General features: G+C 46.2%; 1 protein-coding gene, 1 long non-coding RNA gene and 1 other non-coding gene across 3 annotated transcripts in view; 1 reads left to right on the top strand and 2 right to left on the bottom strand.

The window, feature by feature from the left end:
* SLCO2A1 (solute carrier organic anion transporter family member 2A1) overlaps positions 1–19,696 on the top strand; it is an 81,363-nt gene that overhangs the window by 43,775 nt on the left and 17,892 nt on the right. The window contains exons 4-5 of the mRNA XM_074312861.1: positions 18,393–18,620; positions 19,512–19,610. Of these exons, the coding sequence (XP_074168962.1) occupies positions 18,393–18,620; positions 19,512–19,610 (327 nt within the window). The remainder of the gene's footprint in view (positions 1–18,392; positions 18,621–19,511; positions 19,611–19,696) is intronic.
* On the bottom strand, positions 3,432–12,823 carry LOC109456182 (uncharacterized). The gene is made up of 2 exons (XR_012489659.1): positions 12,541–12,823; positions 3,432–5,602 (listed from the first exon to the last, which is right to left on the bottom strand). It is a non-coding gene; the product is annotated as an uncharacterized LOC109456182 (long non-coding RNA).
* Positions 11,934–12,040, bottom strand: LOC141567416 (U6 spliceosomal RNA). The gene has a single exon (XR_012489999.1). It is a non-coding gene; the product is annotated as a U6 spliceosomal RNA (small nuclear RNA).

The raw sequence follows: 19,696 nt of genomic DNA, 5'->3' as shown, positions 1-19,696 counted from the left end.
CCATTTTAACCAATTTAGTGTACAATTCAGTGGTATTAATTACATTCATGATGATATGCAACTATCAGCACTATTTCCAATTTTTTTTCATCAGCCCCAAACAGAAACTCTGTACCCATTAAGCAAGAACTTCCATTCTCCCTTCTCCTAGCTCCTGGTATCTTCTAATTTACTTGCTGTCTCTATGAATTGACTCATTCTAGATATTCCATATAAATGGAATCATACAAACATTTGTCCTTTTGTATCTGGCTTATTTAACTTATAATTATTTTCAGAGTTCGTCCATGTGGTAGCCTGTATCAAAACTTCATTTTTTAAATAGCTGAATAATATGCCATTTTACAGGTATACCACATTTTATTTACCCATTTTCCTGTTGATGGACACTTGGGTTGTTAGATACCTCTTTTTAAAAAAGAAATAAGACATTAACTCCCTCTCGGCTCCTCACTTCTTTCCCAGAGGTAGCTGTTCTTCCATTGTTGCAGTTCTTAAGATCATGGCTTGTCCGTATACTTTTCCTCCTTCTAGTGTCGTGTCCTATTTCTTTAGTCCAATTTTTTTTCTTCCTACTGGTTTGGAAGTTATATGTGATTAATTATCCTGATGTTGAAACATTTAAAAAGTTATTAGAGAGTAAAATTGACATTTTGTTGGGGTGATATACAGTTCTGTAAATCTGAACACATTTATAGATTTGTGTAACCACCACAGTCAGGATACAGAACAGTTCCCTCCAAAAACTCTGTCTTGCTATTCCTTTATTGTCATACTCACTCCAGTCACTGCAACCACTGGTCCATTTTCCATCACTATAGTTTTGTGGTTTTGAGAATATCATATAAATGGAAATATACAGTATGTAACATTTTTGAGACTGGATTCTTTCATGCACCATACACCTTTGAAATCACCTAACTTATTGCGCATATCAATAGTTTGTTCTTTTTTATTGCTGAGTAGTATTCCACTGTATGGATGTACCACAGTTTATCCATTCACCTGTTAAAGGACATTTGGATTGTTTCCAGTTTATAGCTATCACGAATAGAACTGCCATAAATATTTGTGTACAGGTTTTTGTGTAAATAGAAAGTTGTGATGTTGAACACCTTTTCATGTGCTTATTTCTCATCCATATATTCTCTTTGGTGAAGTGTTCCAGTCTTCCGCCCATTTTTAAATTGAGTTATTTGTTTCTTACTGTTGAATTGAAGAGCTCTTTATAACTTCTGGATACAAGTTCTTCACTGGATATAAAATTTGCAAATATTTTCTCCTAATCTTTAGCTTCTCTTTTACATTCTTTTAACAGTGTCATTTGCAAAGCAAAAGTTTTTAATATTGATAATATTCAATTTATCATTTTTTTCTTTTATGGATCATGCTTCTAGTGCCACACAAGAATGTTTGCCTAATCTCAGGTCAGGAAGATTTTCGCCTATGTGTTTTTCTAAAGGTTTCATAGTTTTACATTTAGATCTATGATCCATTTGAGTCAGTTATCTAGAAGGTTTTTTCTCTTTTTTGCATATGGGTGTTAAATTGTTTTAGCATCATTTGTCAAAAAGACTGCACCATTATCAAAAATCAATTGACCATATTTGCATGCATCTATTTCTACACTTTCTATTCTGTTCCATTGACCTTTATGTCTAGTCCTCTGCCAATATCACACTGTCTTTATTACTGTAGCTTTATAATTAAGTGTTAAAATTAGGTAGTGTGATTCTTCCAACTTTTTCTTCTTTTTCAAAACTGTTTTATCTATTCTTACTCATTTGCCTTTTCATATAAATTTTAAAATCAGCTTGTCTATAGGTTTAAAAAATCCTTCTGGAATGTTCATTAGAATTGCATTAAATTCATAGATCAATGCGGGGAGACTTGACATGTTTACTAAGTTGCATCTGCCATTCCATGCACACAGTATGCCTCACCATTACCCTTACATTTTAACATGGACATATGGTTTAACAAACTCTAAAGCTGATGAATGTCTCTATTCTCCAACAGAACAAAATAAGGATCTAGGATGTTTTAATATCCACCATTCTTTCCCATCTTCCATGTATTGTTAACCAATATTTTTGTTCCACCTATCTTTAATTTACTCCCGTGGCTGGCCGCTCGCCAGCTGCTTATGGCAGCACACACAGCCCAGCACAGCCCAGCTCCAGGGAGAGCCATTGTTCACAATTTTAGCTGTAGAGGGCGCAGCTCACTGGCCCATGTGGGAATTGAACCGGTGACCTCGGCATTAGGAGCACAGCACTCCAACCATGTGAGCCACCGGGCCAGCTCTAGTTTATATGTTTCTTTGCTTACCATTGCTTCTTGCATTTCACTCACCCTTGTTGATTTAATTTCTTTTTTCCTGAAGTACATCCTTTAGTGTTACTTTTGGGATAGGCCCATGAGTAAGAAAATCTCTAAGTCTGTGTCTTAAAATCTCTTAATTTTACCCATGCTCTTGAATTATAGCTTAGCTACAAAGAGGATTTTAAATTCACAGTTATTTCCTTTTAACACTTTGAAGGTACCATGCCTCTGTCTTCTGGCTTCTCTTGGTATTGGAACTTCTCCATCAGTCTAATTGTCATCCCTGTCTAGGTATTCAGGATTTTCTCTCTAGTTGTGTTTAAAATTTTCTCTCTTCTTTGATTTTCTGCATGTCCATCATAAAGTGTCTAAATATGGGTTAATTTTCACTTATCTGTTTGGAAGTTCGATGTGCTATTTCTTTTGAAGATTAAGGTTTTTCTTTAATTCTGAAAAATTGTCAGCCAAAAGTGTTCCCACAAAAATGTTCCCAAAAATGTATGCACATTTTCTCCACCTTTTCCTCTAGAATTTCTTTTACATATATGTTGGACATTTTCATTTCTGGCCTTCTTGTCTCTTAACTTCTCTCTCATAGTTTCTAGTGCTTTATTCATCTGTGCTACATTCTGGTGATTTCCTCAGGTTTGTCTTTCTATTCACTTAGTCTCTCGCTAGCTCTGTTAATCTAATGTCTAACTCACCCTTTACATTGTAAATTTTAATGGCTGTATATATTTTGCTAATTTATAAAAGTTACGATAGTTCAAATCTATCTGTCCTATATGCATCATTTCTTGGTATTTCCTTATGATTTCTATTTTTTCTTTAGTCTCCTCAATTATTTTAAATATATTTATTTTATAATCTTTTTCTGATTGTTCTTGTAGCTCAAGTTTTCAGAATGCTAATCCTCCCAATGTTTTGTGTCTGCTTGTTCTCGTTCATGGCAGATTATTTCCTTGTATATTCTATATTTGACCATGAGATCATTTACAGTGGGATTTTTTTTTTCCCATGCAGAAATTTTGTGTGGTCTGAGTTGGAAAATAGCCCTACAGAATGGTTTGACATTTGCATTTACTCAGCACCCAGGAGCATCATTGCTTTGGAACCAATTTTATGATAATTTATTGGCTTGGGATAAATTTCCTCTTGGTGTAAGGGATGTAGGAAGTGGCAGTGGTTTTGTGATGAGCAGCAGTGAGAGACCCAGTCCATAAATGCTCATCCTTAGTCCACTGTATTGAGTTGAAGACGTCTGAGGATAAATGAGCCACCCAGGGACGTGCTGAAGGAATAAGTGATTCCTGTTTATGTAAATACCAGACTTTTTAAAAAGTCATATGTATAGATCAGGTTCAAGAGATGAATCACTTAAAGTGGTAGAAGGGATTCCTTTATAGGTTGTGGGACCCACAGCGGGGAGAGATAGGTAACTGGAATGGGAAACGAATACAGCAGGAACAGGGATGTCCAGTGATGACATAGCTCCTGGGTTCTGCTCATGGGAATCTTCTCCTCACCTCTCCCTAAATCATCAGTGAACTAGTCATTTTTTATAAATGCATTGTGGCCTTGGATCCCTCTAGGCTATTTAAGGGCTGAGTCCTGCTTTAAGTAGGCACAGGAGGAAGACAGACCCAAGCCGAGGGGTTCTGCCATGCTCTTCCTCCCCCTCCATCTAGACAAGGGACATGGGGTCAGCTCTGAAGGACAGTCGTGAATTGCTGGCCACCCTCCCAGAGAGAGTGGGCAGGCCCACTGCATGGTTATCTTTCCAGACCTGAGGTCCCTATCTCTCTCCATCAGCATGAAGCCTGAGCTAATAAAATCAGCAAGGGAGCCTGGGGCACTTTGGCCAGGCCGAGGGGAAGGCATCCTGCCAGGCACCACACATGGCGAGTCGGCTCCCCTCAGCCTGGGCCACGTCGCAGTGGCACTTGCTTCACACAGTGCAGCTACCACAGCGGGTATTTAGAGATGGGCAGGTCTCTGAAAGCAATTACTCTGTGCCTTGTGAGGGATGGTCCCACAGCTTAGTTCAGCCCACCATTATCCTCCCTTCTCCAAGGGAAATACTCTGCCATTCCCGCCCTGACCTCAGTGCTCTGAGCCAAACTACACAGAAGGGACCGAAGGGCCACCGCTTGCCCCTCAGACCTGCTAGGAGGACTCCCTGGCCATGAAAGTGAACATTTTCATTGTTGTTGCTCATTTTGTTTGTGTAAATTCTCCTTGCAACAACAGGACACAGCGGTCTGTCACTTTGGGATCAGAGCAAGAGCTGGAAGTGCTCAGGGTTGGGCTACCTTCAGGTGCCAGGGGATGGGATGAGGGGGACGTTGGCCCAGTAGCCATGTCCTTGGGATCTAGCTGGGGCTATGCACTGGCTGCTAGTGCAACACGGGCGCGTGTGATGCTAATAGGTACAAATAAAAATATTCATACAGTCTCACCGGAGGGGAAAATTTGGAAATACGACTGCCACTTCAAATGTATTCTTCTGGGAACTTGAGTTTTGAATTATGTATGCAAGGTCATCAGGAACAAACACACTTCATTACATGCACCGCCCTGCATGGCGTCATGAATCTGAACAATCTTCTGGAGTCAGGCCGTCCTGGTCTGAATCTGGACTTTGAGACTCCGTAATGGTGCAGCCTTGGCCACTTCCTTCACAGCTCTGAGTCTCAGCTCCTCCCTGTATGAGATGGACCCCTGCTTGCAGGGCTGCGAGGGCTGAGAGGATGCATGTTCAGAATTTAGCTCTGTAGCTGGCATGTACAGCAACCATTAAGTGGTGGCTTTTGTCACTGGCTGTGGTAGGGACCACACCCGTATTAGGCTGGGTAAACTGGTGTCCCAAATGAGGAAGCCCTCTGCTTCCTGTGGAGAGCTGAATCTGACTGCTGGTGGCTGACCAGCTGGGCATCCCATGGGCATCTGAAGGCAGCTTCTCCTTGGTCCTCACCGTAGGTCCTCTGCTCTGGCCCAGAGCCAGGCCCATCCCTCGGCGGAGTCATTGCCGCTTCCTCACATGTGACTCCATAGGATTTCTCTCTGTGGGAGCGTAGGCTGCTGTTCTGCTCTATTCCCACATCCTCAGGTTGGAGCAGCCTCGTAGGAAGCGTAGAGAATGGACTTCAACATTCAAATCCCAGCTCAGCCGTTTACTTGCCAAGTCTCCTAACGCAAGCTGCTACTTCACCTTTCTGAACCTCAGTTTCCTCATCTGTAAAAGTGGGAACAATAATCCCTCCACTTTCAGGATGCTCTGAGGGGAAAATCAAAACAAAATGGTTTAGGTAAATTGCCTGACACATGTTAGCTGTTCGGCAAACTTCTCTCTACCTGTCCTTGCGGTGGTATTTGAAATCTGTTACTCATAAGTAACGACCCCCTGACTATTATCATGTATTGATTAATGCTTTCTTCCCCTTAGAGCAAAAGCACACCAGAAATGAATATGGGAAATGACGAGCAGCTATGTGTTTTAGGAAAAAAAAGTAAAGAGGGGCTGAACATTGTGGGACTCACGGAGACCTTTAACAGCTAATTGCCAATTTTAAAAAGGCCATGCAGACATTTATAAATGTTTAGATTTTCTAAATGTCAGTGAGGTCCGGAAATGTGTCCTGGCGCCTTTCGAGAAGAGACAAGCTACCCAGCCAAAGCCTCTAAGACCACTTTTGGAAGGCGCAGAGAGGTTTTGGTAGATGGGAAACAGGCCAACATGAGACCAGTTCTCCCAAGAGATAAGAGAAGGGTCTTCGGAAACCAGTGTCTGGTAGGACTAGGTGTAACCTGTGAAAACTCCTGAGCCAAGCCCAGGGGGAAGTCTGCCCCCACGCAGACAATGGATGTGCACAAGAGGGAGCTTCCTGTAGGATAAGCAGGGGAGGGAGTCAGTTGTATTTTTGGAACAGCCAAGAAAAGAAAGGGAAGAGTTACTTTCTAGTCCTTTATTCATGCAGTTGCCAGCCCCTCACCCACGCTTATTCAATCCTAGGTTGTGTCTGGGGAGGAGGGTGGTAGGAGGGCATAAGGAGAGGAAGCCTGGGGCTCCTGAGGGACTAGGTCCCTTCTTTAGTGGAGGACACGCAGAGCCTGGAATTAGTTCCACCACCCCCAGCGCAGAACCCACTCCACTGAACTGTGGGAGCCACACAGGGTCCCTCCACTGAGGGAACTACTCACGGAGAGCGAGCTCAGGGCTGTTCAGTGGAGAACCCCCAGCTGAGCTATGCGATAGATGTGCTCAGAAGTCACGGAGGAAAGGGAAGTGCATGTGGTGTGCAGGGAAGTATGGGGTAATTGTGTGTGTGAGTGTGTGTGTGAGTGTGTGTGTGTGTTTCCATGTGTAGGAAGGGGGTGGTGAGGAGGGAGGGGAGCAGTGGATGTCCATGGAATGGGGAGGGTGAGAGTGGGAAAGAACTCGAGGGAAGTGTGTATGTATGCGTGGGTGGGTTGTGAAGGGTGTGGGGAACTGTGTGGATGTGTGAAGAGTAGAGATGGGGACGTACGTAAGAGGGGAAAAAGTGTGTGGCAGGGGCTGGGGTGGATATGTGGAGGTGGTGGTGTACGTGGGGAGAAAGGGATGGTGTTGTGTGTTGGGGGGATGAGTGGGTGGACGGTCAGGATGCAAGTTGCACAGCCTGGCCAGTTGGATCTATTTAACCTGAAAAGGAAGAGAAAACAAAGTGGGGGGGAATCATAAAACACATGGGTGTTATTAAGTCAACTGAGGGAAAAATAGCCTTGAACAGATGAGCCCAACAAAGCCTAATGAGATTTGATGTGGAACATTTTTTTAATGCATCCTGTAGGAAAGACTGGAAATCAACACAGAGAAATGATAGAAAACACTAGGCTGCTGTGTCGACCATCAAGGAAAGGAGCTGGGGCTCTGCAGGAGAACTGATCGTCTCCATGGCAATGGCATGTGGCCTTTCTAAAGGCCCCAGCAGTTATGATATGAGAATAGCTGACTCTCTGTTAGGCTCTCTGAACATCTGTTTTGCGGACAAGTCATAACCTGCCCTGGGCCAGTCTGGAAACATGCCCCGTTGTTCTGGATCTCCAGCTCAGGTCTAAGCAGATACATGAGCATGGCTCCCCCTAAGCATTTGCCCCCTGCATGCTTGTTTAGTCATTTCCTTTGCTCAGGAATGAAGCTGGGGTGGCAGGCCTCCTTGGGAGATGGTGAGGGGAGGGAAGCGTAGGCAGCAAGCTGCATCCTGGGTCCTGCTCCCCTGGAGAGGGTCATTTCTCTGCGACCCCTGGCAGACTGTGTGTCTTGGGCCCATTACGGCAGTGGGGAGGGTTTCCTTGGGAGAATCAGCACCCAGGGTGGAAAAGGAAGGCTAGTTACTATTCCGGTGGTTTGGGGCACCCCAGGAAAACTATTATGGAGTGGGGGACAGCCCCACAGAAACAGGGTGCAGACCCCTATCCTTCTGGAGAATGTGTTTTGAAGAAACCATTGGTCCCTCCCTCCTGCAGGAGGCCCTGGGCTCCCTGAGTATCCCCAAAGGACACAAGGAGAAACTCTCTGCTCTTCTTGTCACACTTGGTAGAGCCGAGGCTGATGGCTGTGGCCAAACACTTCTTGTGGCCCAAAAGCTTGAAATGGGAATGACCAGACATATTTGGGCAGTTTGCTACTCTCCAGGAGACTGGAGACCAAGTGGCAGCAAGTTCTTTCTCTCAGGAACAAAAGGACTTTTCAGGATTCAGAGTTTATATTGGTTCAGAGATCTAAAAAGGGGGAAAACAGCAAACAGAAGTTAGGACCAAGGTGATGGGATTTTGAAGTGGGGCCTTTGGGGTGGGGGGCTGATTAGGTCATGAGGATGGAGTCCTTATGAATGGAATCAGTGGCCTTATCAGAAGAGATCAGAGAGCCAGCTCACGCTTTCAGCTATATGAGGATACAAGTCTGCCATCCACAAGAGGCTCTCACCAGAACCCGAGCATGTTGGCACCCTGATCTCACACTTCCAGCTGCAGAACTGTGAGAAATAGATTTCTGTTGTTCATAAGCTATACAGTCTATGATACTTTGGTGCAGCAGCCCAGATTGACTCCATTAGATTCCTTCTCCTGGGTTGTATCCCCTTTTATAGCCTTGAGTCTAATTTTGAAGTTGCAGCCTTTGGACAGTCTCATTAGCCATTCCTCCCACCTTCATGTCATTTGGGTCGTTCACACATTTGTCAGCTATTCTCTGCTTTCACCCAAGTCTGTGACAACAATGTTAGGTAGTGCACCATGTGGGCCACCGTCTTCCAGGTCACACTGACCCATCCATTCCTGTACTGGGCACGCTTTGAGCTGGTTCTCCCCGAGGACTCTCTGGCCACGTGTCCACATCTTGTCTACCAGGATATCATGACAAGCCTTGTCAAAAGGCTTCCTCCAGCCAAGTAATACCGTGTTACAGCTTCCTGCTGGCCTGGGAGCCCCATTAACAAAGGAAATGAGGTTGGTTTGGCATGAATGGTTCTTGATGAACTCACGTTGGCTCAGCTAATTGCTTTTTGTTTCTTCAAAGAACACCTCATCTGCCCATTGAATAAATCCTTGAACAATAAGTTCTGCTTCATTCCCAGTTGGGGGGTGCAAATTAAACACACATCTTTTCAAATATTAAAATTAAATAGCTCTGAGCCACATCCTGCTCACTCAGGTGTATCTTCCTTCCCTCCTATCCACTAAGTAACAATTTTGATGATGAGCCAAGCCAGGTGATGCCTCGTTCTCTGACCTGGGGTGATACCTCAGGGTTCAGGCGTGCGTGCAGGGGCAAAGGTGTGGGTGGGGGAAGCCCCTTGCCAGCAGTGCAACACCCAGCCTTGTCATGCCGTGCACAGTGGCTTGCCCTCTCACACCTGCCTCATGGGTCACATGGATTCCTCAATACAAATAGCCATTTTCCGCATGGCCCCCTCTAGTGCCAGGATGGCAGTGTAAGAAGCAGTGTCCAGCCTCAGCCTCTGAACTAGTCTTGGAAACTCAGTCTTGAGAGCAGAGCAGAGGAACTCTCCCCTTCCACTACCACCTCCTGAGCTCACTCTTTTCCTGCACAGATGTGAACCCTTTCAAGCAACCCACTTGCCCCATAACTCATTTATTACAACTCATCCATTGCTGGTGACCAGCACTGTTCTTTCTTGTCTCTAGTTTCTGGACCCAGTCCCCAAACTCTTGAAAACCTGGGCAATATTCCCTGTCTCTGGGGTTCTGCCATCTTCTTTATCCATTTAAATTTCTCAAAATGTCTGGCCTCTTTGGATGAAAATTGATCTTATTGTATGATCGCTATGTCCCAAGTTATAATGTACTCATTGTTTTCAATCCTAATAAGAATATTGCAAGGCAGGTATTATTATATCTGTGTTGGAAATGAAGACCCTGAGGTTCTGAGGGACCCCCCACAGTGAGCAGTAGAACCGAGATTTGAACCTGGTCTGTCTGGCTTCAAATGTGAATTCCTTCCATTGCTCCATGAGGTGACTCAGGCTGTCAATCCCGACTCTGCTGGTTTCTGCTGGTGCAGAAGAATACTTTCCCAAAATGAAACTCAGAATGCATATGCCCATAGAAATCATTCTGTAAGTGGAGGCTTAGTCTAGTTGGACTAGAACACATATTAGTACAGGAGCATTATGAATTAGTAAGGCTTGGTGAACTCCATTGGGAACTCAATCACTTCTGATGTGCAAAACACCCACTTCACAAACAACTTTGAGATCTCAAATCATGAGTAAGTTCAGGACAGCCTGTTCCAGGCTTGCTGATGGGAGTTGCCAGAGTTTCTGGAAAAACTATTGAGTGGCTGAATTTAGGAAGAGGAGGAAATAAGTCCTTCAGAGTGGAACATTCTGAATGAGGTTCCAGGAGTTTGCTGATAGCCCAAGGACTTGGCACCTTGGCCATGCTTCCAGAAAGTTCTCTAGAAGCACCCCTGCCTTTTCCTATTGTTCTCTTATCCATTGCTTCTGAGGCATGGGTTTTGCTAATGTCCTCATTTGACCCTCTCACCCATAAGCCATGCCCTCTTCTGAGGGGGGAGGTAATGGGTGGCTCTCAAGACCCCTGAAGGAGAACTCCCTGCTGCCCTCCTGTTTCCTAGCCAGATTCTCTCTTGTCTCTCCAGAATGACAAGGATGACTAGTCAGAGGAAAGTCCAGTTGCCATGGCCTTCCTATGTTTCTTGACTCTTCTTGTGTCCTCCCTCAGCCCTAGCTCCAGAACTTTGTGCAGAAACCTTTATTATACCCTTGCAATGTCATGGCCAGACCGTGGTCTGCCCAAATCTGACCCATCTCCGTGGGCTCCATTCTAGGGAAGTAGACCTTTCTGCACAGTCTCCCCTATCTTTCTAAACCTGCTGAGGGGTCCAGAAATTAGAACTGAAATTTTACACATTTAAAGTGTGGGATGATGAGTCAGAGGGTTGACTCACGTGCTGGAGGAGGGTGGTAGCAGGAGGACGGGAGAGGTCCCGGCCTGTTTCTAGTTAGCATTTTACATCCCTGTGAAAACTGGAACACACAGACCGCTGGTGTCTTGCGGGGAAAAAGAATGTGCTGTGACGATCTTGAGCCTTCCAGAAGTCTGCCTTGGGGAACATGAGAAACAGACTGAGGTCCAGCTGATGAATAGACTCCCCTCCCTTCCTTTCCCAGGCCCCTCCAAGATGGAGGTAGGTGGCCCTGGGTCGGCAGGAGGCCTCCAGAGTCCGTGGTGGGGGGAATGGGCAGGCATTTCTCTGACTTTACCACAGGATTCTTCCCCATTTCTGGTCCTTGGACTCACCTTTCCCTGTCTTATTTTTAAGAGAAGAGCCTAGTGGTCCAAATTCTAGAAAACTTGGCTCTCACCAGAGCGAGCTGGCCACAGCCATCCACTGCAGGGAGTCCCAGGCAGAGTTCTTGGAAAGCCCAGACGATGTTTGTCTCTGACAGATACACAGGCATATCTGGTTTTATTGCACTTTGCTTTATTGAGCTTCAGAGATGTTGCATTTTTTTTACAAATTGAAGGCAAGACCCTCCACTAGTAAAAAGATTACAATGAGCTTTATTGCCGTACTCCCTTTATTGAAGTGGTGTGGAAGCGAACCCTCCGTATTTCGAGGTAAGCCTGTATCTGTCCTCACGTCAACCCAGGGAGCAGCTGGTCCTACCCACTGCTAAGCTCTGTTCTTTCTGGCTCCAGGGCTCCGTGCCTCCAGGTCAGCCAGCTGCTGCTTCCCCGAGGACAGTGCTTCCAGGTGAAAGAAGCCTTGCCCTCCACAGGTGGATTCAACTTCCCTTACCCTTTGACATATATTAGAGCCTGTTCTGGAATGGATTTGGCCCCATTCAGGGCTGACATAAGGAAAAGAGAGTCCATTAGGAAATCTTGAGTCATTTTGGAATACAGAAGAGCCAAAGAGCAACTCAGGGGACTTGGATTTAATTGGAGCCTGTTTATTATTTTTTCAATTTAATTTTTTTATTAGTTTCAGGTGTACAAAACAATGTAATGATTAGACATTGACACCCCTCACAAAATGATAGCTCCATCAAGTCTACTACCTCTCTGACACCGTACACAGCTAGAGAAGGGAACACTTCGCGAATTGCCTGTCATCCGTGTGCCGGGGCCATGCTAATTTTCTCTGCAGCGTTCCAATTTTTAGTCTATGTGCTGCCAAAGCGAGCACCAATTGATTATTTTTAAAAATACACATTTTAAATAAAGGCAGTTTTTGACATGTAATCTGACATTTTGAAAGTTAATCATCTCAGTTAAACAATCCCCAGAAAGTTTGGCCTCCTGGACACTTCATTCAGTGAAAGTTCATGAGGGTTTTTGTGGCATTGGCATACCATGCAACTTGCCCTGTAAAGACTTAATATTTAAAGGCTCAACATTTTCACAATCTTCAATGACCATTAAATGTCTCACAAAAAATTTAGCCAAGCCAGCAACAATGTTCTAATAAATGTGAATTTAGTAAAATAATGAGAATCAGCAAAATCAAGAACTAAAATTCTTAAAAGCAACACTTATTCTCTGTTCCTTTGATTCTCATGCGCCTGCTCTCCTAGGATGAGCCTGGCCTTGTGCGTCTTACACACACTGGCTCTGGGCTGTGTATCACCCTCTACAAGCCGTGGAGCCGGCCAGCACTCCAGCCCCTCATGCAATGCATAGCCTTACCTGTTTTATCACCGAAAGGTCTCTTGACTGGGTCAGTTCTGCTCCATGCACACAGGCCTTGAAAACCGGTCTCATTCTCTCCAGTGGATTCCTTGTACTGGTCCCCCTCATAATCTTCACCCGTCTGGGTTTTCCTTAGGATACAATCCAGGCCCCTTCCCAGGACACACAGGCCCTCTAGGAGTGGCCATGCCTCACACTGGTTGTTTTGCATGCCGACAGCACTGAACTTCATGTCATGTTCTGGAGGGTGCCTCCCACTCCTCCGAACCCCTTTGCGTGCTGTTCCCCTCTCCTCCTCAACACCGATCTTCTGTCCACTTCCGTTGATTGTTCTCAGCTCCGAGGCCATTTCCTCCAGGAATCTTTTCCAAACCCTCTCCCAACAACACTGGATCTGCTGCCTCTCCTATGTGCTCCCTGACACCCTGTCCTCTCCCAAACAGTGTGTACCAGCTGTGTGTGTATGTGTGGTAAAATACACATAACATAAAATTTACCATTTTAACCATTTTTAAGTGCACAGTTCAATAGCATTAAGTGCGTTCACATTGTTGTGCAACCATCATCACCATCCATCTACAGAACTTTGTCGTCTTTCCCAGCTGAAACTGTACCCCATTGAACACGAATTCCCCTCTCCTCCTTCTCCCAGCTCCTGGAAACCACCATTCTACCTTCCGTCTCTATCAATTGATCTATTCTAGGTTCCTCATATAAGTGGAATCATGCAGTGTTTGTACTTTTTGTGTCTGGCTTATTTCAGCTCGCGTAATGTCTTCAAGGTTCATCCACTTTGTATGTAGCACGTGTCAGAATTCCCTTTCTTTTTAAGGCTCAGTGATATTTCATGGTATGTATATATAACATTTAGTTTGTCCATTCATCTGTTGATGACATTTGGGTTGTTTCCACCTTTTGACTATTGTGACGAATCCTGCTGTGAACACTGCCGTACAGATATCTGTTCAAGTCCTGCTTTCGATTCTTTGGGGCATATGCCCAGAAGTGTAAATGCTGGATCCTATGATAATTCTATGTTTTAATTTTTTTTTGAGGAGCTACCACACTGTTTTCTACAGTGGCTGCACTGTTTTACATTTCTACCAGCAATGCACAAGGGTCCCTAATTTCTCCACATCTTACCCAACACTTGTCTTCTGTTTTTTGATAATAACCATCCTGATGGGTGTGAAGTGATAAATCACTGTGGTTTTGATTGGACAAGGCAATAGTGTGCTTGTTTCTTCGATGATCCGTGTTCCACAGCAGACTCAAGGGTTTGTAAGGTACCAGCCTCAGTTCCCTCCATGGCTCCTATCCCAGCAGAGTGCCAGCCCACAGTCACTATTGGCCAAATAACTGAACAACTGAGAATGAATGAAATTCAGTCCAGGTGTGTTCAGAACTCAACACTCAAGCTTTCCCTGTGAAGTAGGCCTCAGCCGCACTGCAGCTGACGGGCCTGGGTGTGGTCCTTCGGGGGCTGAACTCGGAGCAGGGGCCAGTCCTTTGCACCACTTTCCCAATATGGCCATTTGCCTTCAGGTCATCTTTAAACCACTCTTGCAGCTAACATAGACCTGGCCTGCCACCCCCCTGCTGAGGGAGGTGCTGTCATACCTAGACAGATGAGACGCGCAGCTCAGCCAAGCACCTTTGCAAATGACAGCAGCCCACGGTTTTAGGGAACTTCAAACTTTTCTCATTTCCTTGTATAAAATATATTCCAAATGTGTTTGAATCTTCTGAAAAGAAATGCCATTTGAAAACTTGGCAGCAGCCCTTGTATTTATGGGTCCTTTAGAAATGCTTCAGCTCAGACAAAGTTGGCACAGGGAAGTGAGCAGAGAAGTGTCTGTGTGGATTTGTCTGAGTGACCGCACACCTGCATTTGGTCAGTCAGCAGTGAGGGTCAGAGGATCTCCCAGGCCGGGCAGCCTGCTCTGCCCTCGTTCTGAACATTTGGTCTTGAGAAGGGCATAGAGGTGTTGGTACTCACCCACCACTTTTTCTAAAGACTAGCGCAGCTCACGGTGTGTAAACACTCATCCACCCAGGATGTGCCATGTGGCTGCCGCATTGAGGGCAGGGAGTGAGCACTGAGTTTGACACTCTGCTTGCCAGGCCTTCCCATGCTCTGCAGTGCTTAGCCCTTCCTAGAATCCGCTGAGGGCTTTTGAGGTCAAGGTCACTGACATAGGGAGTCATAGGATCAGGTCTGGAACCCAGATCGCAAGTCCCCAGTCCAGCCCTGCCAGCAGATGTCTGTTTTGGCAACCTAGCGCTTCCCATGGGGATCCACGTGAGTTGGCCCCCCTATTTCTGGGTGGTGGACGCAGATCAGTCTTGGTGGAAGGATTCCTTACTGGGGTGGGGAGTGGGCTACACAGCCCCCACGGTGTCTTTTTCCACAGGAACATTTCACAGTTCTGTGCTTCCAGAGTGAGTGATTGTCCTTGAAATTAGACCCTTGCAGCATGACTGAGCCATACCAGCCTTCCTTCCAGAGGGCAGGCACAGCCATCGCACCTGCTGACTGACTGGCAGTGTCCAGCATTTCATGCCTGAACCCCTTTCTGGAACCACAGCCTTCTAGCTCTTTAATGACCCGTATGGAGTCTCCCCATCCGGCCACCTTATAGGAAACTGAGGCTCAGAAAAGTTTAGGAACTTGCACAAGTTCACACAGGTACCTAGAGCTAAAACTAATTTCTTTTTCTTTTTAAACTATTTTATTGAGGTATGATTGATATGTAAAAAGCTGTACGTATTTAATTCATATGATTAAATGAGCTTGGCGATAGGTATATATCCCTGAAACCATCACTATCATCAAGGCCAGACACATATCTATGACCTCCCAAAGTTTTCCCCCAACCCCCTTTTTTATTGTTTGTGGGGGGTTGGGGGGGGACGGTTAAAGGATGCTTAACAAAGGTATTGCCCTCTTAGCAAATTTTAAGTGTACAATACAGTATTGTTAGCTATAGGCTCTCTGTTGTATAGCAGATCTCCAGAACGTATTTATCCTGCATACCTGAAACTTTATACCCCTTGACTATCACCCCCTCATTTTCCCTCCCCCCGCCCCCAGCCTCTGACAACCACCATTCTGTTCTCTGCTTCTATGAACTTGACTATTTTAGATTCCACATGTAAGTGACATCATACAGTATTTGTCTTTCTGTGTCTGGCTTATTTCACTAAAACCAATTTCTTGGCTCCCTATACTGTGTGTTTATTTCATCTCGTCTCAGATTTCAGCAAAACTCCCAGCAGCCAGGACACCTCTACCAGGAGAAAGTAGGTGTGATGTCCCAGCCACCTACAGAAATGAGAGAGCCCATGTATTTGAGTGTGGCTAGGGATAGGGCAATCCCCTCAGACTTGGCTCCTCCGTCCCTGCAAAATGTGTGTTGTGCCTTTTCAAAGCTGCCATTTCAGACTTGATTTCAGTGCAGACTTTGAGTCAGACACACGGGAGTTCAAATGCCATTTCCGCCCCAAACCCAGCCACTTAGGGAGATCAGGAACTGCTATGAGCAGAAGATAACATACCGTGTTTCACCAAAAATAAGACCTAGCCGGACAATCAGCTCTAATGAGTCTTTTGGAGCAAAAATTAATATAAGACCCAGTCTTATTTTAAATAATATAAGACTCGGTATAACATAACATAACATAACATAACATAACATAACATAACATAACATAACATAACATAACATAACATAACATAACATAACACAATATAATACAATATAATATAAGACCGGGTCTTATATTAATTTTTGCTCCAAAAGATGCATTAGAGCTGATGGTCCGACTAGGTCTTATTTTCGGGGAAATACGGTACATAACAGCCTCAGCAATGTCTGTCTGTACAATTAATGGAAGTTTAAAAATCCTGGTGCTGGAACTGGGGCCTCTACAGCAGAATCTGTAAGTCAAAGGAAGGCTCAACAACCCGCAGAGGAGAGCATCTGTGGGGTGGGAGGGGCAGAAAACGCAGCCCTAACGTTATGCATGACTTTGCAGGTCTAGGGCCTAGGCCAGAAAGAGTGATGGTTGTGGAACCAAAACACAAGAAATGGAAGAGACATTGTTCAGTTTTGACTGTATTTATTTATGAAAACATTTTTCAAAAGTATCATGTGTCCATTATTTATGAAATACAAAGACAAACACACACACACAAAGGTCACCACAATCCCATCACCCAGAGACAGCCATCGTCTTCCCAAGTTTTTCTCTGCATGTTTGATTAGTCCTCCTAAGTTTTTTAAATTAGGGGTCATACTCTTCTGCAAACCACTAGCTATTTTTTTGAACCTACAAGATGTTACAGATGTCTTGCCATGTAAATAAGCCTACATCCCCACCCTGAGTCTAGGAGGCTGCCTCCTAGGTCACCGTAAGTTTGGACTACTGTGTACGTATTTGAATTGTGCATTGGAAGGTAAGATAAGGGGCTGGGGATGGGAAGAGGAAGGTATAGACGGACAAAGTCTTGGGGCTGGTCACTGTCCGGGGTGCTCCATTCTCTGCACGCAGCTGGTGTCAGGTCTGGATGACCTTGACAAAATAGACATCTTGGTTCTCTTTGCTTTTCCTAGCTGATAGGGAGCCCCCAAGGCCAGCAATTTCCCAGTGTGTCCTATACAAATAGCCGTATAGAGCACCGGTGATGGTGGAGCCAGGCTGGATTAAGCGTGCATGTCTTAGGGAGGGGAGAGGACCAGGAAGAGGGCAGACCCCTCCCCAGCCCCACCGGCCAGGGCAGTCCCCAGCTCAACAGCACTGGGCGGAGGCCACTGTGAGAGGCAGATCTAGTCTGTAGCCCTCTGTGGGACTTTGAGGTCCCTCTAGCTCAGGGCTATACCCTCTCTGGGAGCACCGCAAATGAAAATTAAACTGAATCCCATTAGTACAATGTGAACAAACCCACAGAGTAAGATCAGTGATGCCAGTGGTTTCAACTGGCGTGGACAAGGCAGGAAAATAAAGAGATCTCCTGGAAAGGAGCCCTCAAGAGCGCTCAAGGCCTTGCAGAGCTGACAATGCTGATTGTTTAGTGTGGGCCAAATTTAAATCAGTGGCATGGACGTGGCAGTCCAGCCTGGCAAGGTCGCCACAGCCACAGGCAACTTGGTGCCCACAGACCACACCGGGGGTCTCTAGGACCCTGCCAGAAGGGTCTCAAGGTGCAGGCTGGCTCTTTTGAGTACTGCCTCAGCTCCTCATCTGTAACAGCAGGGGTTGAACTAGAGGGTCTCAAAGTCCTTTCTAGTTTCCCAAGTTCTGTGATTCTTGGGAGCTGCCCAGATTTCATAAGGATATTAAATGCCTTTGGTAGTAGGCTCTCTAGTATGATGCAGTGTTCATCAACAGTAAGGACTCCGGGAAGGATGATCCTAGGTCAGGGAGATAACACTGTCTTCGGTGGGACAGAGTGACCTCTGTCCTGCTAAAGAGAACCACACCCTGAAGGTCTGAGCCTGAAGCTGAGCACAGGGTGCTAAAGGCCAACAAACCTGGGTTTTGATCTTGGACCCCCCTTTTTCAGCTGGGTGACCCTATCCTCTAGGGATAAAAGTATTGATCCCTACATGCTCAGCTCCCTGCCTGGACCCATAGGGGAGAAAGAATGGATACCCATGAGAGAAAGAGTCCTCTTCCACCTGAGAAAGGCTGCTCCTGGAGCAGGAGCCAGCCCACCCTTTCACCTTTCTCTGACCTTGTTTTCTAGAGTCACTCCCAAAAGGCCTGGGGAAAAGGCCAGGTTGGGAGGCCAGCTGGTAGCACCAGGAGACCAGGGTAGTGGTGATCGGTGTGCACTCTCGTTGCAGGGAACGGCAGCCTCTTCCACGCGGATCTCTGTCAAAAGCATTCGCAGGACCTGCCCCCCAGTAAGTGCCACAGCACCACCCAGGACACCCGGAAGGAGACCAGAAGTATGTGGGGTCTCATGGTGGTCGCCCAGCTGCTGGCAGGCATCGGGACGGTGCCCATTCAGCCATTTGGGATCTCCTACGTGGATGACTTCTCGGAGCCCAACAACTCACCTCTGTATATCTGTGAGTCACAGGCTTGAAGGGAGCTGCAGAGAGAGGTCGGGTCCTGACGTGGCATCTGCTCGGGCCCTGAGGGGCTGAATCAAGATCTAACCCTCTTTGCCCCACAACACAGCAAATGTGTGCAGAGGTTTGGGGATCAGACTGACCAGGTTGAAAGGCCAGGCCTGTTACCTACCAGCTGTGGTATCCCGGACACTGAGCCCCAGGGCCCCAGGTTTTTCCCCTGCACAACAGAGCTGAGAGTATCTGTGTGCTGGGGAGCTGGGGGATTACATGAGGTCACGGATGTAACCACTTAGTGCTGTGCAGGGCACGGGGGAGCCCCTTGACCTGCAGTAGCTACTGGTGCTGTCTAGTCCTCCAGGCATAGGCCGGGCCACAGATGTCTTCCTGAGCCTTCCACTTAGGAATAGCTTGGTCTCAAAAAGGCACAGGCAAAGTAGATAGCAGATGACTATCTGACGGCCCAAATCCTTTATAACAAGCCACATGGAGCACCCTCAGGGTCCATATCCCAGACCAGACAGACCACACCCACTAGCTCTGGCCTCACAAGCTCTTGCCAGGGCTGCCAACATTGCCCCTGCACGGAGCTTCCCCCCCCCCAGCACATCCCTGGTCTGGCATCTTTAAATGCCAGGGAGGCTGTTTCCCTTCTGGCAAGCAGATCTCTCTGGCAGCTGGCTGGAGGAGAAACAGCTTTGGTTCTGCACATCTTAGTGTCTTTAGTGGTTCTGGTCTTGTCCATGGGAAATGCCATAGGTATGGATTTATCAGGGTCAGGAGATAGATGGGAGTGACATCTCAGGAACCCCTCAGCTAGGGAAAGAGCCAGGGGCTGCCACACCCTCTCCATCCCCCTCAGCCTCCTTTCCCTGCTCCCCTTTCCAGCCATTTTATTTGCCATCTCCGTATTTGGACCAGCTTTCGGGTACCTACTGGGCTCTGTCATGCTACAGATCTTTGTGGACTACGGCAGAGTGGACACAGGTAAGTGAGTGCGAGTACACCCCTCCCATTGCCAGTTCCACAAAGCAGCCTCCCCCAGCTCCCAGCCAATCAGGGCAGAGAAGGAA

This window comes from Rhinolophus sinicus, linkage group LG10 (assembly GCF_036562045.2).
Source record: "Rhinolophus sinicus isolate RSC01 linkage group LG10, ASM3656204v1, whole genome shotgun sequence".
In the NCBI taxonomy this organism is placed as follows: Eukaryota; Metazoa; Chordata; class Mammalia; order Chiroptera; family Rhinolophidae; genus Rhinolophus; species Rhinolophus sinicus.
This window is presented reverse-complemented; position numbering and strand designations above follow the sequence as displayed.